At 37.2% G+C, this 18,608-nt stretch overlaps 2 protein-coding genes across 3 annotated transcripts; one reads left to right on the top strand and one right to left on the bottom strand.

Moving 5' to 3' along the window:
* Nucleotides 1–9,348: 9,348 nt before the first annotated feature.
* Nucleotides 9,349–13,647, top strand: LOC140780546 (auxin response factor 18-like). Of its 2 annotated transcripts, none has more exons than XM_073126171.1 (14): nucleotides 9,349–9,723; nucleotides 9,846–9,964; nucleotides 10,050–10,145; nucleotides 10,222–10,278; nucleotides 10,410–10,562; nucleotides 10,648–10,732; nucleotides 10,867–10,957; nucleotides 11,048–11,212; nucleotides 11,318–11,431; nucleotides 11,574–11,646; nucleotides 11,725–11,890; nucleotides 11,983–12,620; nucleotides 12,724–12,911; nucleotides 13,027–13,647. In XM_073126171.1, exons 1-14 carry the CDS (start codon nucleotides 9,699–9,701, stop codon nucleotides 13,190–13,192), a joined length of 2,136 nt encoding a protein of 711 aa, XP_072982272.1. In that variant the 5' UTR covers nucleotides 9,349–9,698; the 3' UTR covers nucleotides 13,193–13,647. The 2 variants fall into 2 exon arrangements, with proteins under 2 accessions (XP_072982272.1, XP_072982271.1); XM_073126170.1 differs by having other exon boundaries at nucleotides 11,048–11,227.
* Nucleotides 13,648–13,912: 265 nt separating this feature from the next.
* LOC140801587 (LOB domain-containing protein 4-like) lies at nucleotides 13,913–14,781 on the bottom strand. The gene is made up of 2 exons (XM_073156765.1): nucleotides 14,562–14,781; nucleotides 13,913–14,333 (listed from the first exon to the last, which is right to left on the bottom strand). Exons 1-2 carry the CDS (start codon nucleotides 14,739–14,741, stop codon nucleotides 14,091–14,093), a joined length of 423 nt encoding a protein of 140 aa, XP_073012866.1. The 5' UTR covers nucleotides 14,742–14,781; the 3' UTR covers nucleotides 13,913–14,090.
* Between the last annotated feature and the right edge of the window lie 3,827 nt (nucleotides 14,782–18,608).

Below are 18,608 nucleotides of genomic sequence, written 5' to 3'. Positions count from 1 at the left end.
CTCTGCCCTAATCCCTTTCTCTCCCAAAATTCCTTCGTTCCTCACCTTTCTATCTCACCTCCGAGCACATCCCACTCTGACATCTCCTTCGACCTCTTCTCTCCTTACTTTTCCTGTGGCTCTAGTCACTGGACCCAAAGTTGTGCACCCTTCCCGCAACCTCCAACCAGCTCAGCCCCGTCTGCTTGTGCACACCACAGTTTCTCATCGCCTTATAGGCACAAGCTACATCGATGTACCTCCCTCCGATCATGTACATGCCGCAAAGCAGCATGTGCACGCCGGAGCTATGCTTCCTTGTGGATGCAGCTATGGCTGAAGTGCCTGCGTCCTTATGGATGTGGTCTCCACAGCCGGTTTGCAGCTATGGCTGCAGTGGCCGCATCCTTGTGGATGTGGTAGATTGTTAGAAGCGCGCCCTAGACGGACTATGTTAGCTCTATTGGCATTCTTTCGATGAAGATAATAGCCTCAAGAATGCTCGGGCCACCAGTATGTTGACATTATTATAAAAATACACCTCCTTTTTCCAAGTATATTTGTTTAATCTGTAAACAAGGGAAGGGTCTTCTGCAACAAGGCTAAAGTATAGGTGTCGATATGCAAAAGGATAAAAGAAGGGAAGGGGTCTTCTGCAACAGTATAATCCAAATGTTGTAAATGGAAAGAATAAAAGAAGCTTCTCTTATTGTTGGTTTAATCTTTTTCTTTGTCAGTTCCTTGATCTATGGAGTCAAAACCCGGAGTTTGTAATTTTCTTGAGAAAAATAAGAACAACCCAAATCTAAGGGTATTTTGGTTATTATAAAAGTCAATTTTAAGTTATCATATGCATATAAGGATATTCTAGTCATTTAGTTATCACGTGATCAGCACATTATAACTTATGGACAGAAATAGGTAACAGAACCATAACAGAAGGAGTCAAGTGACATATTTCTGATAATTCGAGAGGTCACTGTGTACCAAAAAAAATTTAAGGGATCATTGTGAAAATCAGTAATAGTTCAGAGGGTGAAAAGAGAATTATTTCAATAAAATAATTGGTAAACATAAAAAAAAATTCACTTTTTATTATTAAATATCAACTACATGATCATCTCTTTGTTGATCTAGCTGATCTTTGTAGTATCGCAATACATGTGGCGTCGAATTGTGCTCAAAATTCAAACGGGATAATCGCTATTTTGCACAAGTGGATCTAAAGGCAAGAGCTCCTAGGCCTTTATAGGTGGGGGTGGTACTACATAGTGGGCCTTTACGGGTGACTGGTCACCCTGGGCCTCATGCTGCTCAATTTGATCACCAACTACTTCGATAGAATGTGGGAGCCAGTCTGGTTATCCAATATATAGGCATCCCATGCCCAAACCTAATTTACAAATATATATGTATCTTCTTACAAATATAAAAAAAATATAGATGTAGATTATACCCGTAATAAGACAAGGCGGCCAGTATCTCTAATGTATTGAGGCGAGAAGCTCAACAGCTCAACATATCTCTCGATAAAGTACTACTAGTGCCGCACTACCTCAGATAATGGTACTAGTTTCCTGCAAGTCTCGTAGTAGAGGAAAATATATCAACTAGACCACAACTTCTGACCTGTCAGTAAAAATATAGTCTCCTAAAAATGATAAAATATAGGCCCAAGCATATCTTCATACAGTTTAGCCATCAGCATCTATGGATAGCATCATAAATGTGTCACGCAACCATGAACCCTGCATGGCAGTCTGAATAGGCGTAACTCCTAAAAGCTCTAGACACAACTTTGATTAGATATAAAATGTGGTACTAGTGAGAATTGGACTACGAACACGTAAACCCATAAGTATTGCCACATCCTACAAAGTCATGGTGGCCTCCCCGACTGCGAGATAAAATGTGTCTCTCTCGCTTCTAATACTCAACTAGAGTTGTAATCAGTGTCTAATCAGTGATAATCTTTACTGCTATGTAGGTAAAGTAGAATCCCTTAGACAAGAAGGCGAAGAACCCATGAATTTGGCACCCACTATCTCAAAGACCATGTAAAACGATGTCGACAAATGAGGCTACTTGAATTCTGCAATTTATAAAAATAAAAATAAGTAAATCATATGAACCAAATATTATAATAAATTAAGTTGCATAATAAAGATTATTTTTATCTCACCTCTCCAAATAACCTCAAATTTATGTTGTTTTTGTAACATCAAAATAAATCTATCTATAGGGCCTAGATTCTTACGTGCAATCATGTGTTTATAACAACATGAGATTACATTTATAAGTATGCTAAAATTTATAACATAAAAACGTAACATGACATATAAGATTGTAAATATACTAAATATTTAACAAAGTGCATGAATATTCTAATTAAATAATATTTGTGTTTAACTCTTCATTTGTAATATGGCAAGTTCGTCGATTATGTTCTTATTGTTTGCGGCTCTCACATGTAATTTTTTGATGCCCTTCTTGTTCATCTATCTCATTATGAATCATTATCATTTTTGGCTGCCCTTTACTAATCTATTTAATTAATGTTTTGGTAACAAGGTTAGACTGTTATACTCAGGTCAATAACATTGATTGTTACGCAGTATAAGCTTAGGTCTCCATGTATTCAGATATATTTAAATTGTGTATATCTTATCAAGAAATTACATCCAGGCAAGCTAAAGATACTTGCAAGCGGCAAGCAGATAGGTGCAAGAATACTAATATTGTTGTCATTTTTCACAAATACAAATATTGTTGCTCAAATCAACTATTTAATCGTGTTCATATTCACCTTTTTTTTGTACTTTGTTAGGGTTAAATACATTTTATCCATATGCCAAAAATTATTTTACTCCTTATATTTTAAAAAAATCTCAAACACAATCTATGTACTTACGACTAAACCGTTACTTTTTCTGTTCATGTTAATCGGCCACGCGTAAAGAAACGAAATACTGAATGTCAGGCTAAATTCCCTTTATTTTTAATTTTCCCTTTATTTTTAATTTTTTAGAACAAAAATGTCATTCCGCTTTTATAGAAGTATTATTTTTTCTTCGAAGAATAGTTAGTACTTTCCCACCTATGAAGTTTCTAAGTTGTGCCAACTATATGGTAAATACCATTAAACTTAGGTTTTTATAAAGTTTAGTAGTTGAATCGCGCATAGGAAGAAAATGAAATGGGTTAAACAAAAATTAGGTTAAAAGCCTCCTATATTTTGCCTAATAAACACGACGGGTATTTTGACCATTTGAGCACGCTAAAAAATCATCGGTCTCACTTTAGTTATAAGTAAAGGGACTGGTTTGAAATTAAGGGTAGAGAAATTTTACTTTCAAAAGAAAGAAAAAAAAATAAAGAAAAAGAAAAGATGATCCAGGAACCAATCAAGATCTTACAAGTATGCCATGAGCAGGAGATTCTTGCATCTGGGGTTGGGGCCAGAGGAAATGCGGTCCCCATAATCTGTGGTCCTGGCCACTATTTGCCAATCAGCAAACAAGGGAATGTGTTTAAAAAAAAAAGACTTTCACTTTGGGCTTCGCAAAATCCAATCAACCCATGATTGCTAATCCTTGGCATGATATATACTAAGTGACTTTGTTGCCGAGGGCTCAAAATTTTATATAATAGCTTGAAAGAGAGAACATGGAGGTGGTGGAGAAGGTGGTTGAGAGAAAGAGAGAGAGAGAGAGAGAGAGAGAGAGAGAGAGAGAGAGAGAGAGAGGTGAGCAAAAGGGCAATGGATTCTCTATTGCATAGGTTGCATAGAAACTTACAACCATATTATATTTAGTTACTGTTGTTCATGTCCCTCCTAGGGAAATATATCACAACCTGCATAATATCAACTGCAGCGCACTTGGTGTGTAATTTGTTTTTAGAAAAAAACAATCCCCTAATTCTTTTTTATTTTTTTTATTATTTAAAAGCTTGAAAACTATATATAAGCTAGACAAATAATCAATCCTCTTTTAATACAAAAATAATTATACCTCGCTAAGCTTTTAGCTAACAGATATAGTCATCAAATTTAAGTTTTAAGTCATTATGTCATTGAGCTATTAAGCCATTGCTACTAGCTGCCGTGCTATTAAACTACTCCTCTAAGTCAATACATATTATATTTTTTTTTTCCATTTTTATGATAGCCAGTTGTAATAATTAGGCTACCCATTTAGTTGTACGAATTTCGTACAACAAGGTTGATATAGAAATCTCCTTTTGAAGTGTGGTGGGTTGGCAAGGCTAAGGCTTTGGCTTTGGCTTTGTGGGTTGCCACCACTTAGAGGCATCTAAAAGAATTAATCAAATATAGAGATCAATCTTGGTCTCCACATGGTGGCGTGCATCCAAAAATATATAACATTTCTTACATCACCAATCATCTCTAGGTTTTATTAATATAGGGCAAGATGGTGCAAACGAGGCAAAGTATGCACCTTAGATATTACTCGGAATTAAGTGCCATCGAGATGTCATTTCAAGCTATTGAGTCATCAACCGAGTCGACAAAAACTATTGACTAACTTTATTAAAGTTGATTTGCTCTATATGTTTACATCTCTAGGTTTTATTAATATAGGGCAAGATGGTGCAAATGAGGCAAAATATGCACCCTACATATTATTCGAAACTAAGTATCATCGAGACATCGTTTCAAGCCGTCGAGTCGTCAACCGAGTTGACTCAAGCTATTGAACTAAGTCCCTAATATCTCAAGCTATTGATCTAAGTCACTAATATCTCTACCAACTTTATGAAAGTTGATTTGCTCTATATGTTTACATTATATCTATATGTGTCAAATTACCAAACTAGCTAACCCTTTCTTTTTGTCAAAAGAAGAGAAAAAAAAAGCCAACACTTTCTTTCTTAACGCTAGTACATATATCTATATATTTCCCATATTCAAGTGCATTGAATGGGAGAATAATATTCTTCAAGATTCCACAACAACACAACAAACAATGAGAGAGGATGATGATCACCTGCCAATAAGAGAAGAAACTTATACTTATAGCCCTTTTGTTTCAAAGCTTAAAGTTGCGAAGAAAACTTAGATGGGTTGATCACTAACTCTATCGTTTCAAGTTGACATACATATTTACATATATACATAGATATATACTCAAAGTACTCTCAATTATGGTAGCACAAGTTGGCTTACCTTAGCCTCTAACCTTTACCTACTCCTCCTTATCTTATCCTCCTTAGAGTTAAACAAAGATTAGAATAAATGAAGGAATAAAAACAAAGCAGCTAGCTTGGTCTCACCTGTACCTGAGCTCTTTTGAGAGAGCAAAGTAGTAGTCTCACTAGATAATTATATATATATTTCCTTTCCAAAGTTCATTTATTTATTGGGAGTTGCATATATTCTTATTCTTGTGACAAGGTTTTACCAAAGGTGATGATGATATGCTGTGCTTTCTAGACTTAGTCTACTTTTAGATATATTATCTCCATTAGTAGGCTAGCTTGTCTTTCTAAAATATCATAAGGTTTTAATTAGTTGTTGAAAGATCACCACAGCTTTTGAGCTCTTCATGCAATGCATTAGTATGCCATTAGAGCACTAATGTCTTTGCAAATCTTTGCAATTATCTGTTACATGTAGTTGCCATTAAAGCATTAATTCTCTCTTCTCATTGCCAATATAGTGATATATATTTTACATAATGTTGTTAACTATATAAACTGAATAAGAGACATAAGCCACATAATTCTTGGCAAAAATATGACTAGGGTGGACATTTTTTTTCTCAAAAGCAAATATAAACTATATGACAAGATAAGGAGTATATAGTAATTAAAAACAATATTGATTTTGCACCAAGACATTATTTGTTTCATTATATTTATATAGATTTATCTTGTCCCACAAAAATGGGTTGCACTTTCATGTCAAAATTTGCAATTAGTGATTATGAACTTCTCCACTATTCATTTCTCATGATTGAGAGAACTATAAGTTTATATATTTCATCAACAAAATTCACATTACAATGAGCTTGCCTTGCATCCTAATATTCATTGCATTTGAAGGCTAACTAGGGTTATATAAATGATGGTTTCATGGTTTAATCCTAGCTATTTGCCTCCTAGTATTGTAGCTTGACTATGATTAATGCTATGTAATTAACTAGATTACTAGCTATAGGAGCTTACATAGTGACCAGATATAAGCTTTCAACAATATTATTATGAAATTATTTTATCTTCCAATGCTTATATGAGAAGGGCATGTATACTAACAAAGAGTTTCATATTATTGCAACAACTGATAACAAAACAAGCCCTACTATATTCGACAAGAAATATGATAAGCTTAATTTTATTAATATGTGAACCCGTAAGAAAGATAAAGAAATAAATATATGCATAAAAAAGAAAAAGAAAACAAAAGAGAGTGATAAATACCAAGATAGCAATATATATATATATATATATATTATAGTATATATATGTGGTGAAAAGATTTTGATATGAGATATCTATCAATGATGCTATTTATGATGATATCTGTATTGCATAAATTATTTTAAATTCAGTTAAATTATATTTAGGCAGGAATTGTAAAAGTAATTATGAGTAGATAATATAATAGTTGTAAATTAAATTACAAATATCTATTTACATTAATTAACCAAGGAAAAACTAATAAAATCAAACCTAATCATTTTTATCCCTTATCCAAACAATCACAACTAAACACTATATTTATATAATATATCATAATATTTATCCTTTTTTTAACCAACTAAAAAAATAATGGAATAGCATCACCACTTATTAAGTGATAAGTTCATATATCATTCATACACTAATCTGTCTTCTCCCTATACTTTTTTTTCTTTTTTATCACATTATTGTTACAAAATACCTAGCTAATATCATGGACTTCTTGGGTTAGAGGTTGCTGAGACTGGCATTATTATTAGAATGAAGATAGATGACATAGGGCAAACTAGTTGCATAAATCATAACATCGACATGGCACTAATCTATGGTATCAAACAGTAGAATATTACAAAGAAGAAGACATTAGCATCTATATTATATTATCTGGGGAGGGGGGAGGGGATTTATAGGTGCCAATGACCAACTGCCAAAATGGTATTTATATCATCAAATTAAAGTGCAACAGGGGCAATGGTGTCTCTATAATATTACTTTGGAACTTGGAAGTGTTACAATAAATGGATACAAGGCTTAGACTATATTCCAAAGTGTGCATGTCTTAGTTTTTCTCTCTTTAGTTGAGCTAACAGACAAGAGACAAGCTAGTCTTCAACCAATAAAAGAATCTGAGATAAAAAACATTCAAAATAAAAGAATTCGGTATCAATTAATTGTCTGGTACTTGGAGCTAAAAATCTCTTCTGACTAGGCTGATGCACTGTTTTCTTTTTTAAAGATAGTGGGAATTTATGGCATCCCAATTTTGTAAGTGGAACTAGTTTGGTGTTGTGGTGTATATCATATATATTTTTAAGATAATCATTTGGTTTATGGGTCTCATCAAGTATGGGAGCTTTTGTTTGATGTTTTGTTTTGTATTGAGCTATGTTATTATTATTATAATATTTTTGGTTATAGTTTAGGTGATCTTTGATCTTCTTTTGGCATTTTGTGTTTCACATAATTATGTCTTGAAATATTAAATCTCCATGAAACTTTAGACTGACTTGAGGCTTTTAGTTTCTGTGATCGTTCTAGAGTCGCACTTTGTTTTTGCTCTTTGACTTGATGCTTTGCTTTTTTTCCATTGTGACGTTTAACGTAGGTTGGACGCTTGTGTTAGAAAATTATCGTTTTATTCTCCCCCTCTTCTATGAATTAACTTTCTGTCATAAAAGAATAAAAAAAATAATGTCTCAAGATGTTCCGACTTATAAATTTACTGTTGATATTACAAATTGAAGAGGAATATAATGAGTATTCATTGTAGACGTTGTTTTCATATTCTAAGCGACATATGTAAATACAATATCTTGAAATATATCAATTGGGTTGCCCCCAAATATCTCAACCATTAGTATACCAGTCAAGACACAATAATAATAAATTGTTATATTATCTGATGTGACAGAGATAAAAATATAATTTTAATAAAAAATAATAATAAAAATAATGTGAGATTAATTCATATTATGTGCGTGTGTGAAAAATTTTCAAAGATTCTCGAAGGTTGAATAATACGGGATGGTAACCCAAACATCCACATCCTATATATTAAAAAAAATATTAGACCGTTTATTTAATCTGTGATTGGGCTATACACTCATACTCAGTAAAAAGGAAAGATAGATTAGATTTAAGAATTTATGTTTCACTATATATGTATATATAGATATAGTTACGATCCAACTTTTGTACCTCGAGATTCGAGCTAATGATGACACGGAGACCAAGAAATCCGGAAGGCGACAAGGAGGCATACACGTGGCGGCGTGGGCCCCGCTTCCGCCGCCGAGCCACGTCCGTCGTGCGTGGTGCTTCCCGAATGCTGACGTGTGCGCCGGTCTCCTGGGGACCACATTCGGCTCCCACGTGTGAACTGTGGGACCCACGCGGATGGCAAAGACTCGTAAATTACTCCAAGACTGAGGGGGTTTAAGAAATTGAGGAAATGAAACGGAGGAGCAGTTTCCTGGAGAGACCGAGGGTGTGGGGGGTGGTCGACTGAGGGCTTGTCTGCCGAAGGACAGACACGTAGGATGACGACGTTAGTTGACGGCAACTCCAGGCCGTTACGGTGCTGGTCTCATTTAATTTCCAGCCCCGCCGTTACCAGGCCGGGAGGGGGGGGCGGGGGACGGTGTGTGTGATTACCTATAGGTGACGTTAGGGTAACTTCACCGACGAGAAGGAACGGCCTCTCTGGCTCTCTCACTGTTTCTTTTTTTCTCTCTTTGGTCTTTTTACGAATGCCCACCTGCATTTTGATTTTATTGCATAAAAATGCCATAGGGTGTAGAGGCACTAGAAAGGGGAGACGAAATTACCATCTTTGCCTTGGAACATATGCCAATGCGGCGGCAAGCCGGCAATGCATCGTGGACATTGATGGGGATATGAAGCATATGGTTCTATAATGGGTCTTTGGCAATAAGACTAAATACAAGGGGTAATTTGTTAAAAGCTCTACCTTTTTTTCGGCGGGGAGGCCTTTTGGGAGAATGGGTCTTTGGCAATAAGGCAAAATGAAAGGGGTAATTTGTAAAAGCACTACCTTTTTTCGGCGGGCATGCCTTTGGTAATAAGGTTAAATGCAAGGGGTAATTTGTAAAAAGCACTACTTTTTCGGCGGGAGGGCATTTTGGGAAGTGAACGGTGTGTCTCCGTGGAGTGGAGTGATAGTAGGAGCGCCGGTTTCCTTTCTAAAAGAGCGTTGTTTTGATAACAAGGGAGAGAGAGAAGGAAACGTTTGGGAATTCGTGGGGTGAGCAAAGGAGTCGAAGCAGCACTGGGGAATTCGTGGGGTGAGAGAGAGGGAGAGAGAGAGGGAGAAAAAAAAAGCTGTCAATAACGCCGCCGTTCTCTCTTAGACTACTCTTCCTAGTTTCCCTCCGCCGCTTCTTTAATGACGGTATGGAGGCAACTACTAATAGAGGCCTAAAAGAGTAAGCTTGGTGATCTTCTCGAGATGTCGATAGGCCATTAGCTTTCAATCTGAAGAGGAGTTGGAGTTCTCCATGGAGAGCACGAGGATGGAGGCAGGTGAGTAGGAAAGGTTGCTCCTTTCGTCCTCTTTGGGTCTTTTTCTCACTTGGGTCATGATAAATTTCGATCCTCTTGTGCTCCTCCTTGTTTCGTTTGGGATTTTTCCATTGGATTTCAAGGTTGCGGAGGAGGCAAGGATCTGTACGAGGAGCTATGGAGGTCTTGCGCAGGGCCGCTTGTGGAAGTACCAAGAGTTGGAGAAAGAGTCTTCTACTTCCCTCAGGGTCATATGGAGCAGGTGAGGAGGATAACAGAGTTCATAACCCCATGTCTTCTTGTTTCTCTTTATTAATGTGTGGTTTCATATGTGTATGTGTATATAGTTAGAGGCTTCGACGAATCAGGAGTTGGACCAGCAAATTCCTCTCTTCAATCTTCCTTCCAAGATTCTCTGCAGTGTTCTTGACATCCAATTAAGAGTAAGTGAGCATTCAATTACTTGATCAATTTTTAGAAGGTTATTTAAGTGATATAGGTGAATTTGGTTCATGGCAGGCCGAACCTGATACAGATGAAGTTTATGCTCAGATTACGTTGCAACCTGAGCCAGATGTAAGAAACCAATTGATTCATTTCTAAATGTTCTCAATTTGTGTAGTCTTGGATTTTGACAATTTGGGTATATGATGAATTCCTTGGGCTCATGAATGGAAAATTATCCTATTTGGACTTGATCTTGATAGCAAAATGAGCCTACTAGCCCCGACCCGGTCATCCCCGAACCGCCGAGGCCGACGGTCCAGTCCTTCTGTAAAATTCTGACGGCATCCGATACAAGCACCCATGGTGGATTCTCTGTTCTTCGGAGGCATGCCACAGAATGCCTTCCTCCACTTGTAAGTAACCATATTTTGTCTTACTGGTTTTTTGTATTCTTGATTTAGGTGATTAGTTTCTTGGATGCTTTCATTCTCTTATCAGGACATGTCACAGCAGACGCCAGCCCAAGAGCTGGTTGCTAAGGATCTCCACGGCTTTGAATGGAGATTCAAACACATTTTCAGAGGTATAGATGATGTTTCTTATTGTTTCGTTTGACAATTAGGAATAAATCTCTCTTACATCAAGCTACTTTCACTGTGAGGAAATTCTTGTTGTTTTTTTGTTTAATGTCCAATTGCCCCACTATCAATGGTGTAGGCCAACCGCGTAGACATTTACTTACCACTGGATGGAGTACCTTTGTTACCTCCAAAAGATTAGTTGCTGGGGATGCATTTGTTTTTTTAAGGTTTGTTGAGCTGTTTTTCTTATTCTATTGGTGAATTTGGTGTTAAATACTGTAACTTGTAAGCAACTATGAGATTTTGTAATTGTACAGAAGTGAGACTGGAGAGCTGCGTGTGGGAGTAAGGCGTCTCGTGCAGCAGCAAAGAACTATTCCAGCATCGGTGATATCAAGTCAGAGCATGCATGTTGGAGTGCTCGCCACTGCATCGCATGCGGTTGCAACTCAAACTTTCTTTATTGTCTATTACAAGCCAAGGTTCGAAAAGAGAGGGTACTTTTTTCAGTCTACTTCTGTTTCGTTGGATTTTTGTTGTTTTCTGTTGAGGAAATTGTGTTTGTATTATTGATGCATATGAATCAGGGCAAGTCAATTTATCATCAGTATGAACAAGTACATCGAAGCTGTTAAAAGTGCTCTGACAGTAGGCATGAGATTCAAGATGAGATTTGAAGATGAAGATGTCCCTGACAAAGTGTTAGTTGCTTGTCCATGATCATATGTCTGATTTCTTGCTTTCCTGTATGATTCATTGACAAGTTCTATTGATGAACTTTGCCAAAATCTGTGATTTTATTTTTCATATGTTTTTATGGTTTCTCTGTTAAAATGTTTGTAGGTTTTCTGGAACTATAGTTGGGGTTGGCAATATTTCTTCTCAATGGCCAGGTTCTAAGTGGAGATCATTGAAGGTTGAGGAGTTCCTATTTTGTTCTAAACACCTTGTTTCTTCATGCTTGCGCCTTTTCTCAGATGTCTGTTTGCCTCAGGTTCAATGGGATGAAGCTGCAAATATTTCCCGACCGGAGAAGGTCTCTCCATGGGAGGTTGAGCCTTTCTCTGCCACTGCACCTGCTTTAAATGTTCCTCAGCCGCTGCCTATCAAAAACAAAAGACCAAGGCAACCCGTGGACATTCCTGATCTACAATTCCTTGGTAGACTAGCTAACACGTTTACTTTCTGATAATATTCTGCAAAAGTATAGGATAGATTTTCTTTGACAAATACTTTGTCCTCTTCTTTCTAGGTGTAGAACTTGTTCCAGCATTCCAGTATTCAGGAATGACGCGATCACATGATCTAACTGCATTAAGTAGTACCATTACCCAAAACAGTGAGCCTCATGTTATCTGGCCGAACATGCAGAATGAAAACAGGGGAAATGCTACAATTAAAGATCCAAGCACTCATGATTCACTACTATTGGATGGCTGGCTGAAGGACTTCCATTCTCCGTTCAAGAGCTCATCATCTTCACCGACCGAAGTTCCTCTAAAGCTATTTGAGAACATGAATAAAGAGACAAATTTTTCTTTATGGCCTGTTATCTCTGGTGGTATTACTGAGGACCCTAAGGTGATGTTGCACAATGGTTTAGAAGAAGAGAAGAAATCTGGGAGTCCTATCAGCGGTTATCGTCTGTTTGGAGTTGATTTGTTGAATCACTCAAACAGCACTGCTTCTGCTGAGAATGCATGTGGTGCACCAGTTTGCACATTGCTAAATGGTGCTGAGGATCGTCCTTCTAAGGAGACTGGTTCTACTGAAAACATGGACCAGCAGTCAGAACTTTCAAAAGTATCAAAAGAACAGAAGCAAAGCCAACAGGAAAGTCCTAAGGAGATCCAAAGCAGATTGAACTCTTTGACAAGAAGCCGCATTAAGGTAAAAAAGAAACTTGAATTTTATCCCTTCGGCACTGCAGTGCATCACTCAGTCTTGTGCTATTAATTTATGAACTCCAAAATGATGCTGGTGTTTATTATAGGTTCAAATGCAAGGCATTGCTGTTGGCAGAGCTGTAGATTTGACAATTCTGGAAGGGTATGCTGAACTGATTACAGAGCTAGAGCAGATGTTTGAGATAAAAGGAGAGCTTCGACAGCGTGACAAGTGGGAAGTGGTTTTCACTGACGATGAGGGTGATATGATGCTAGTGGGAGATGATCCTTGGCCGTAAGATTTTATTAAGCTTTTCTCTTTCTTTTTCTGTCCTGTTACCCTATAGTTTGATCGCATTCTCAGTTTATGTTAAGATTAATGCCTAATATTTAGAATGTCATTGCTGCAGGGAATTTTGCAAGATGGCCAGAAAGATCTACATCTACGCAAGTGAAGAGCTGAAGAAAATGATGCCTAGAAGCAAGTTTCTTGCTGCTCCATCCGCTGATGAGAACAAAGCAAGCAGCAGGATTGCTGCTACTCTTGTTCAACATGAGCCTAAAACTGAATTGTAAATGCTTAGCTGCAGCACTGGGAGGTGGTTATTTTGATCCTTCCAACTGCAAATTATTGCTTTATCATCCTTAACATATGATGGTTTGGTTGATGCATTAAAGAAGCCAACTACAAGCAGCATCACTGCAATCTTGTTCTTTTAGGAGAATCGTAGGATTGACGGCACTTAGTTTTACAGAAGTAAAGCTAAAGGTGGGTGGGTTAGCTCATTTCCAGTTGCTTTTAGGATTCAGGAGAAGAGAGCAAGTGGAGCGAACTACATCGAACACTGTGTTTTAGGTTATCCGATGCTTGATTTTATCATTATCTTAAGTTTCTGCTGTCATCTATTAGGTTAAGTTTTCCTTTTATATGCTTGATCTATCCATGTAAAAATATATGATTGCAAAGTACTGTTTGGAGTATGGTTTGCTGGTTAATAGAATTTTGTTGAGGATATTGTCTTTCAGCTTAATTATATGTTTGCCATTATATAAATTGTGTCAATCTTTGTAATATTATTGATATCTTTTGTTAAATATAGATTATAAAAATTATCGTTCTCCAACAGCTAGTTAACTTGGTATCAGAGCAGATGTTCTAAGTTTGAAAATCCTTATCCGAATAAATTAAGCGCACTTCTATGGCTTATTAAAATATCTCCTCAAATGTGAAGGAGAGTGTTAAATATAAAATATAAAAATTATGATTCTCTATCTAAGTTTTTTAAAAGTAGCTGGTGAGTCAATATCTTTGACTTAAACAAAGAAAATCATTACACTTTCTTATGGACTTCTTCACGGAGGAAGGAAACCTATCCTTTTCCATTATCATTGTCTCCCTCATGCATTTATCAACTCCATGGACACCTCAAAGAACTTGTCATGAACGGTGCTTGCATCTCATAAGATCATACTTTTAAAGTTGATAGACTGGATTCTGATAAGGAACATCCATCAGAACAGTCAGTAGATGATTACTGTGTTCTTGTATCTCCTGCAGTTGCTCTCTAGTTCTTTTAAGCTGCAACTGGAGGTCCTGAATGCACTTCTGCAGGTAAGAGATGGCATTGGTGCATCCATGGACAGGGTCTCTTAGCCTTTCATTGGCTTCATACACCATGCTCTTTACTGCATCTTCTCTCTTTTCTTGATCTACCATCTGTTTTCAACCAAATTTTTGGCATGTTAGGAATTTTATACTATTTATTTTGTAAGAAAAAAATCTAATAAATTGCAATCTAGTCACAAAAATAAAAATAAGGAGAATTTATTGATACTTAAAAGAAATAAGATCAGGAGAGAGATTTTTGTCCAAACTATAGGGGTAGTTTGTGTTTAGCCATTCTGTGAAAGAGAATAGCAGTGACTAAGAAAGAACACTGCTCACCTGAAGCATCTTGATCACATTGCTTGCACCAAACACCTTATGAACACTAGCAAACTTCTCCGGCTCGCCGGCCGGGAAGTAGAGGGCCAGCGTGCAGTCGCGGCTGCACTTCCGGTGAAGCGTCCGGCACGCCGCACAGGGCAACTCAGGCTTTGGACTTGCCCAGACTGCTGAATCCATGCAGATAGAAAGAAGGTTAGTTTTAATTGTCACCCTCTCATGGGACAACCACCAAAGCAACCTCATTTAGGGCTTATATAGGAAGTCCAAGTAGTCATGAGATATTGATCATATGGGCAGAGAGAAACTTCTAGTGTGATGATGACAATTATTCAAAGTTGGAGACTCTGAATGAGAGCTAAGCTACAAGACACCCTAATAATTAGGCACTGAAGATGGAATGAGGGTAGACTTTAGTGTACTTGACTAGGTTTGGTTCTGTGTTTTGGATGGATCTTAGCTAAGGTGGAAGGGGGAGAATGTCAGCTTGTTCTAGGACTAGAGCCTATATGAACCCTTAATTACCTATCTCCTGACCTTGTTAGGCTTCAAGCCTGCCTAAATCATCAAGTTGTGCTCTCTAACTAATGAAGATGGATGGATTCATTAGCAACTAATTGTAGTTAAGTAACAATCATCATGTCATTAGAAGAAAAAAAAAGGGGGGGCATAGTGTCTATGTTCATGATATTGCATGCATGCACATAGTACAGTACTTGGGTACTTACTACTCTTTCTAAATAGATATAAATCAATGGCTATCTACGGTAGGATGACACTTAGACTCCATGCGTGCATATTGGTTTTTTATTTACTTTAACTATTATTTTGGCTAAGTTATGTATTTCTTTTAAAGAAAGTCCGATAGATATTTCATTAAGCATTAAATTATGGTTACAACGTGATACACAAATGAACAAGAGAGATGGGATAAGATTCTAAAATAAACCCCACTCTTGGCTAAAGACATATTGATCAACAAAAGGACCCAAGGTATCAACATGTAACTTAACAACTACTCATGCAAGAAGAGTATAAGAGGGGATAGGATATCAACCCTAGAACAAGCCCCCCTCTTTGCCATGGAAGGCAACCCAACAAGCAAGAATGACTCTTTCTATCCAAATTAAACCCAACACACATAGAGACCAACTAACCCAACAAACCAACTAAACAAAATTACCAAATCAGGCCAAGCCACAAGAGATCCCTAAGAAACACTTACTAAGCAGCGGCAGATCTACTGTTGGGTAGCCATAGATCCGGTAATAGGGTAGGGCGGCTAAAGGAGACAACAGCAGCGGAGGGAGGCAGAAAGGGATTACTACCTGGATCTCTTGCTCACCAGAGGGGCCAGGTAAGAAGAATGAGAGAGGTTTCAATAGAGGAGGAGGCGACGAAGGGCAGAGCAAGGTTCTAGCGGAGACAAAGACGGAAGAGAGGCGGAGTGAGGATTCGACGGAGTTGGAAACAAGGGAGTGGATCTGGAGAAGAAGATGGGGGGCGATGAGGAGTGGCGATGAGGAGCGACGACGGACGCGGTGGAGAGTAGCACCGACAAGTTAAGGGAGAAGAGGAAAAAAGAGGGAGAAAAGAAGGGGAAAGGGAGAAGAAGAAGAGGAAAAAGAGGAAGAAGAGAAGGGGGGAAGGGAGAGGAAGAAGAGAAGGGAAAAAGAGCATCCCCTTCCCTAGCTAGTCAGCTAGGGGAGAAAAGAGAATAAACCTCATCGACAGCTACGACGAGGGAGGAAGGGAGGAATCCCTTTTAGAGGGACAAAAGACCTACACCAAACCCTAACAAAGCTAAACATCTATGAACTATGAGTTAATATTACTTGTATTACCGATAAATAAATTAAAAATATGACACCTTAAGATTCCCTAAACTATGGCATACATTGATAGATGAAGCTTACAATCGGGAGAGATTAAGAGATCATTGAGCGTGAGGAGAAATGATGACAAATAAGAGTAAAAAAATAGTTACATATCAATTTCAGATTAAACAAAAAAAAATGAAAGTTGACAAAATTAGAAGATGGAATCATTCTAAACAACTTAATTAATCTCGTGCTCCACGCGATTGACATGTAAACACCGAGGAAAAAAAAATTTAAAAAGAAGAAAACAAAAAACAAAAAAAAACAAAACTGGATGTAAGAAAAATCGTGCTGAGGTGACAATAACCTACCCAGTTTTATTCTATTTTCCTCCTTTGCTTGGATGCAAGCATGCATGTAAACGGAAGGGAAGAAAAAAATGCGTCCAATGCCACAAATCTTCAACGCTTGAAAGTTCGAGGAATTTTGGGGTCCACCTTTCAAGTTTGTTTGAAATTATTATTACTGTCCCCAACTCTTTCCAACTTTGTTCTTAGGCTGGAAGCTTCATGTACTTTAAATTGGATATGTTTTATTTATCATTCATACACCACATTCTTTTTTAATTGTAAATTACTGTGGCTCAGGTCGTTCAAACCTCTTTCCAAGAACGCTCATGGGTATCAGAATGTTTGAAAGTTTGGAGATCAAAGAGGCTTTTGTAATTTAAGTGGATATATTTTATATATTTTATACCTCTATATGGGCAGTCTATACTAGCGTCTATTATTATAAATCGAAAAATATAGAGTAAATTTGTACTTCTCTATTAATTATTAGTAATTTCTCTAATTGTCTCCACCGTACATAGAGTAAAGCCAAACCACATAAACTCTATTGTTTGTGATTATTTTTGTATTTGTTTGGTTTGGTCTTGTATTATATTTGTTGATCATGGTATTTGTATCATATTATTTGGGTATACTCAGCATAATTATGCAGCTTTTATACACCACTTCAAATGCAGACAAATTATAAATATATAGTATATGCAACTCGTTATATCACACTATAATAAATGACAGAAAAATAGAGAGTTAAAATATATCGCCAAAGTTAGAACTTAGATATCATTTTATCAGATAACCCATTAATATAAAAGCTTTGACTATTAGCAACAATATATATTAGTATATCATAATATTAATGGTTAGAAAATAAAAATGGACTATTAAGGTTTACACATGACCTCTAGGAAATGCAGGTCGAATTCCATACTAAATAATTAGTTGAACCAAAACTATAAGATATTAGATAACAACTAACCGTGTATATTATGCCAAAAACTCATTAAATATCTTAAAAGTTAAAATTATTGAGTAACTGATCAAAATTTGGGTTGAACATTATGACTAGGGCTCTCAGAAAGGCCCATGGGCTCGTTTAGAGCTTGGCTCAAGCTCGGCTCAAGCACTAAATTAGCCGAGTCAAGCCGACATTGGCTCACTCAAGTTCAACTCGATTATGCCCGTTTATTATTTTTAAACCGTTGGATCTTAATCCAAGGGATGATACTATGTGTATATAAATAGAAACCCTATCCTCTCAAATATCCATCCACAAACTCTCTCTCGTCTCACCATCTCTCTAATATTCATCCCCAAACCCTCTCTAATACCCAAGCGACTGTCGCCCTCCCACTCCTCTATCGATCCCTTGTTGTGGGACGTCCATCGTCATCAGAGACACCACGTGGCAGATCGATGCATACGAGTCCAAAAGAAACCAACTAATCGCAGGAGCTGGTCCTTTGGTGCATGTATGTTCATATTTACATAGTTCTGTTTGTTTGTATCCTTAAGAAGTGTGGAGAGGAACGGACTAAGAGGCAACAAGTATTGTTAAAAGGGAAGGAAAAAAATGGCATTGTAAATCCTGACAATTGTGGTGGATAATTGGAAGCTAGTTGCTGTAGATAATTAGAGGCTAGGGTGGATAATTGTGGATTATTCATCGTCGCTGTGTAATCGGAAGCTAGTTGAGCTAGAAGCTTCTTAATTTTTCTCCGCCGGTAGTGGGAAGGAATTTGCCTCTACATTTTGTGGATTGCTTATGAGCTGATGAGTCGAGCTCGAGCAAGAAAAATCTACATCTTGAGCCGAGCCGAGCTGGGCCCAGCTTGCTCAAGCTCGGCTCATTTACACCCCTAATTGTGACTTTGTTTATT

This window comes from Typha latifolia, chromosome 1, assembly GCF_019914945.1.
Source record: "Typha latifolia isolate L0001 chromosome 1, TyphaL0001v2, whole genome shotgun sequence".
NCBI classification, from domain to species: Eukaryota; Viridiplantae; Streptophyta; class Magnoliopsida; order Poales; family Typhaceae; genus Typha; species Typha latifolia.
Note: the sequence above shows the minus strand (reverse complement) of the source record. Positions and strands in the feature narration are given on the sequence as shown.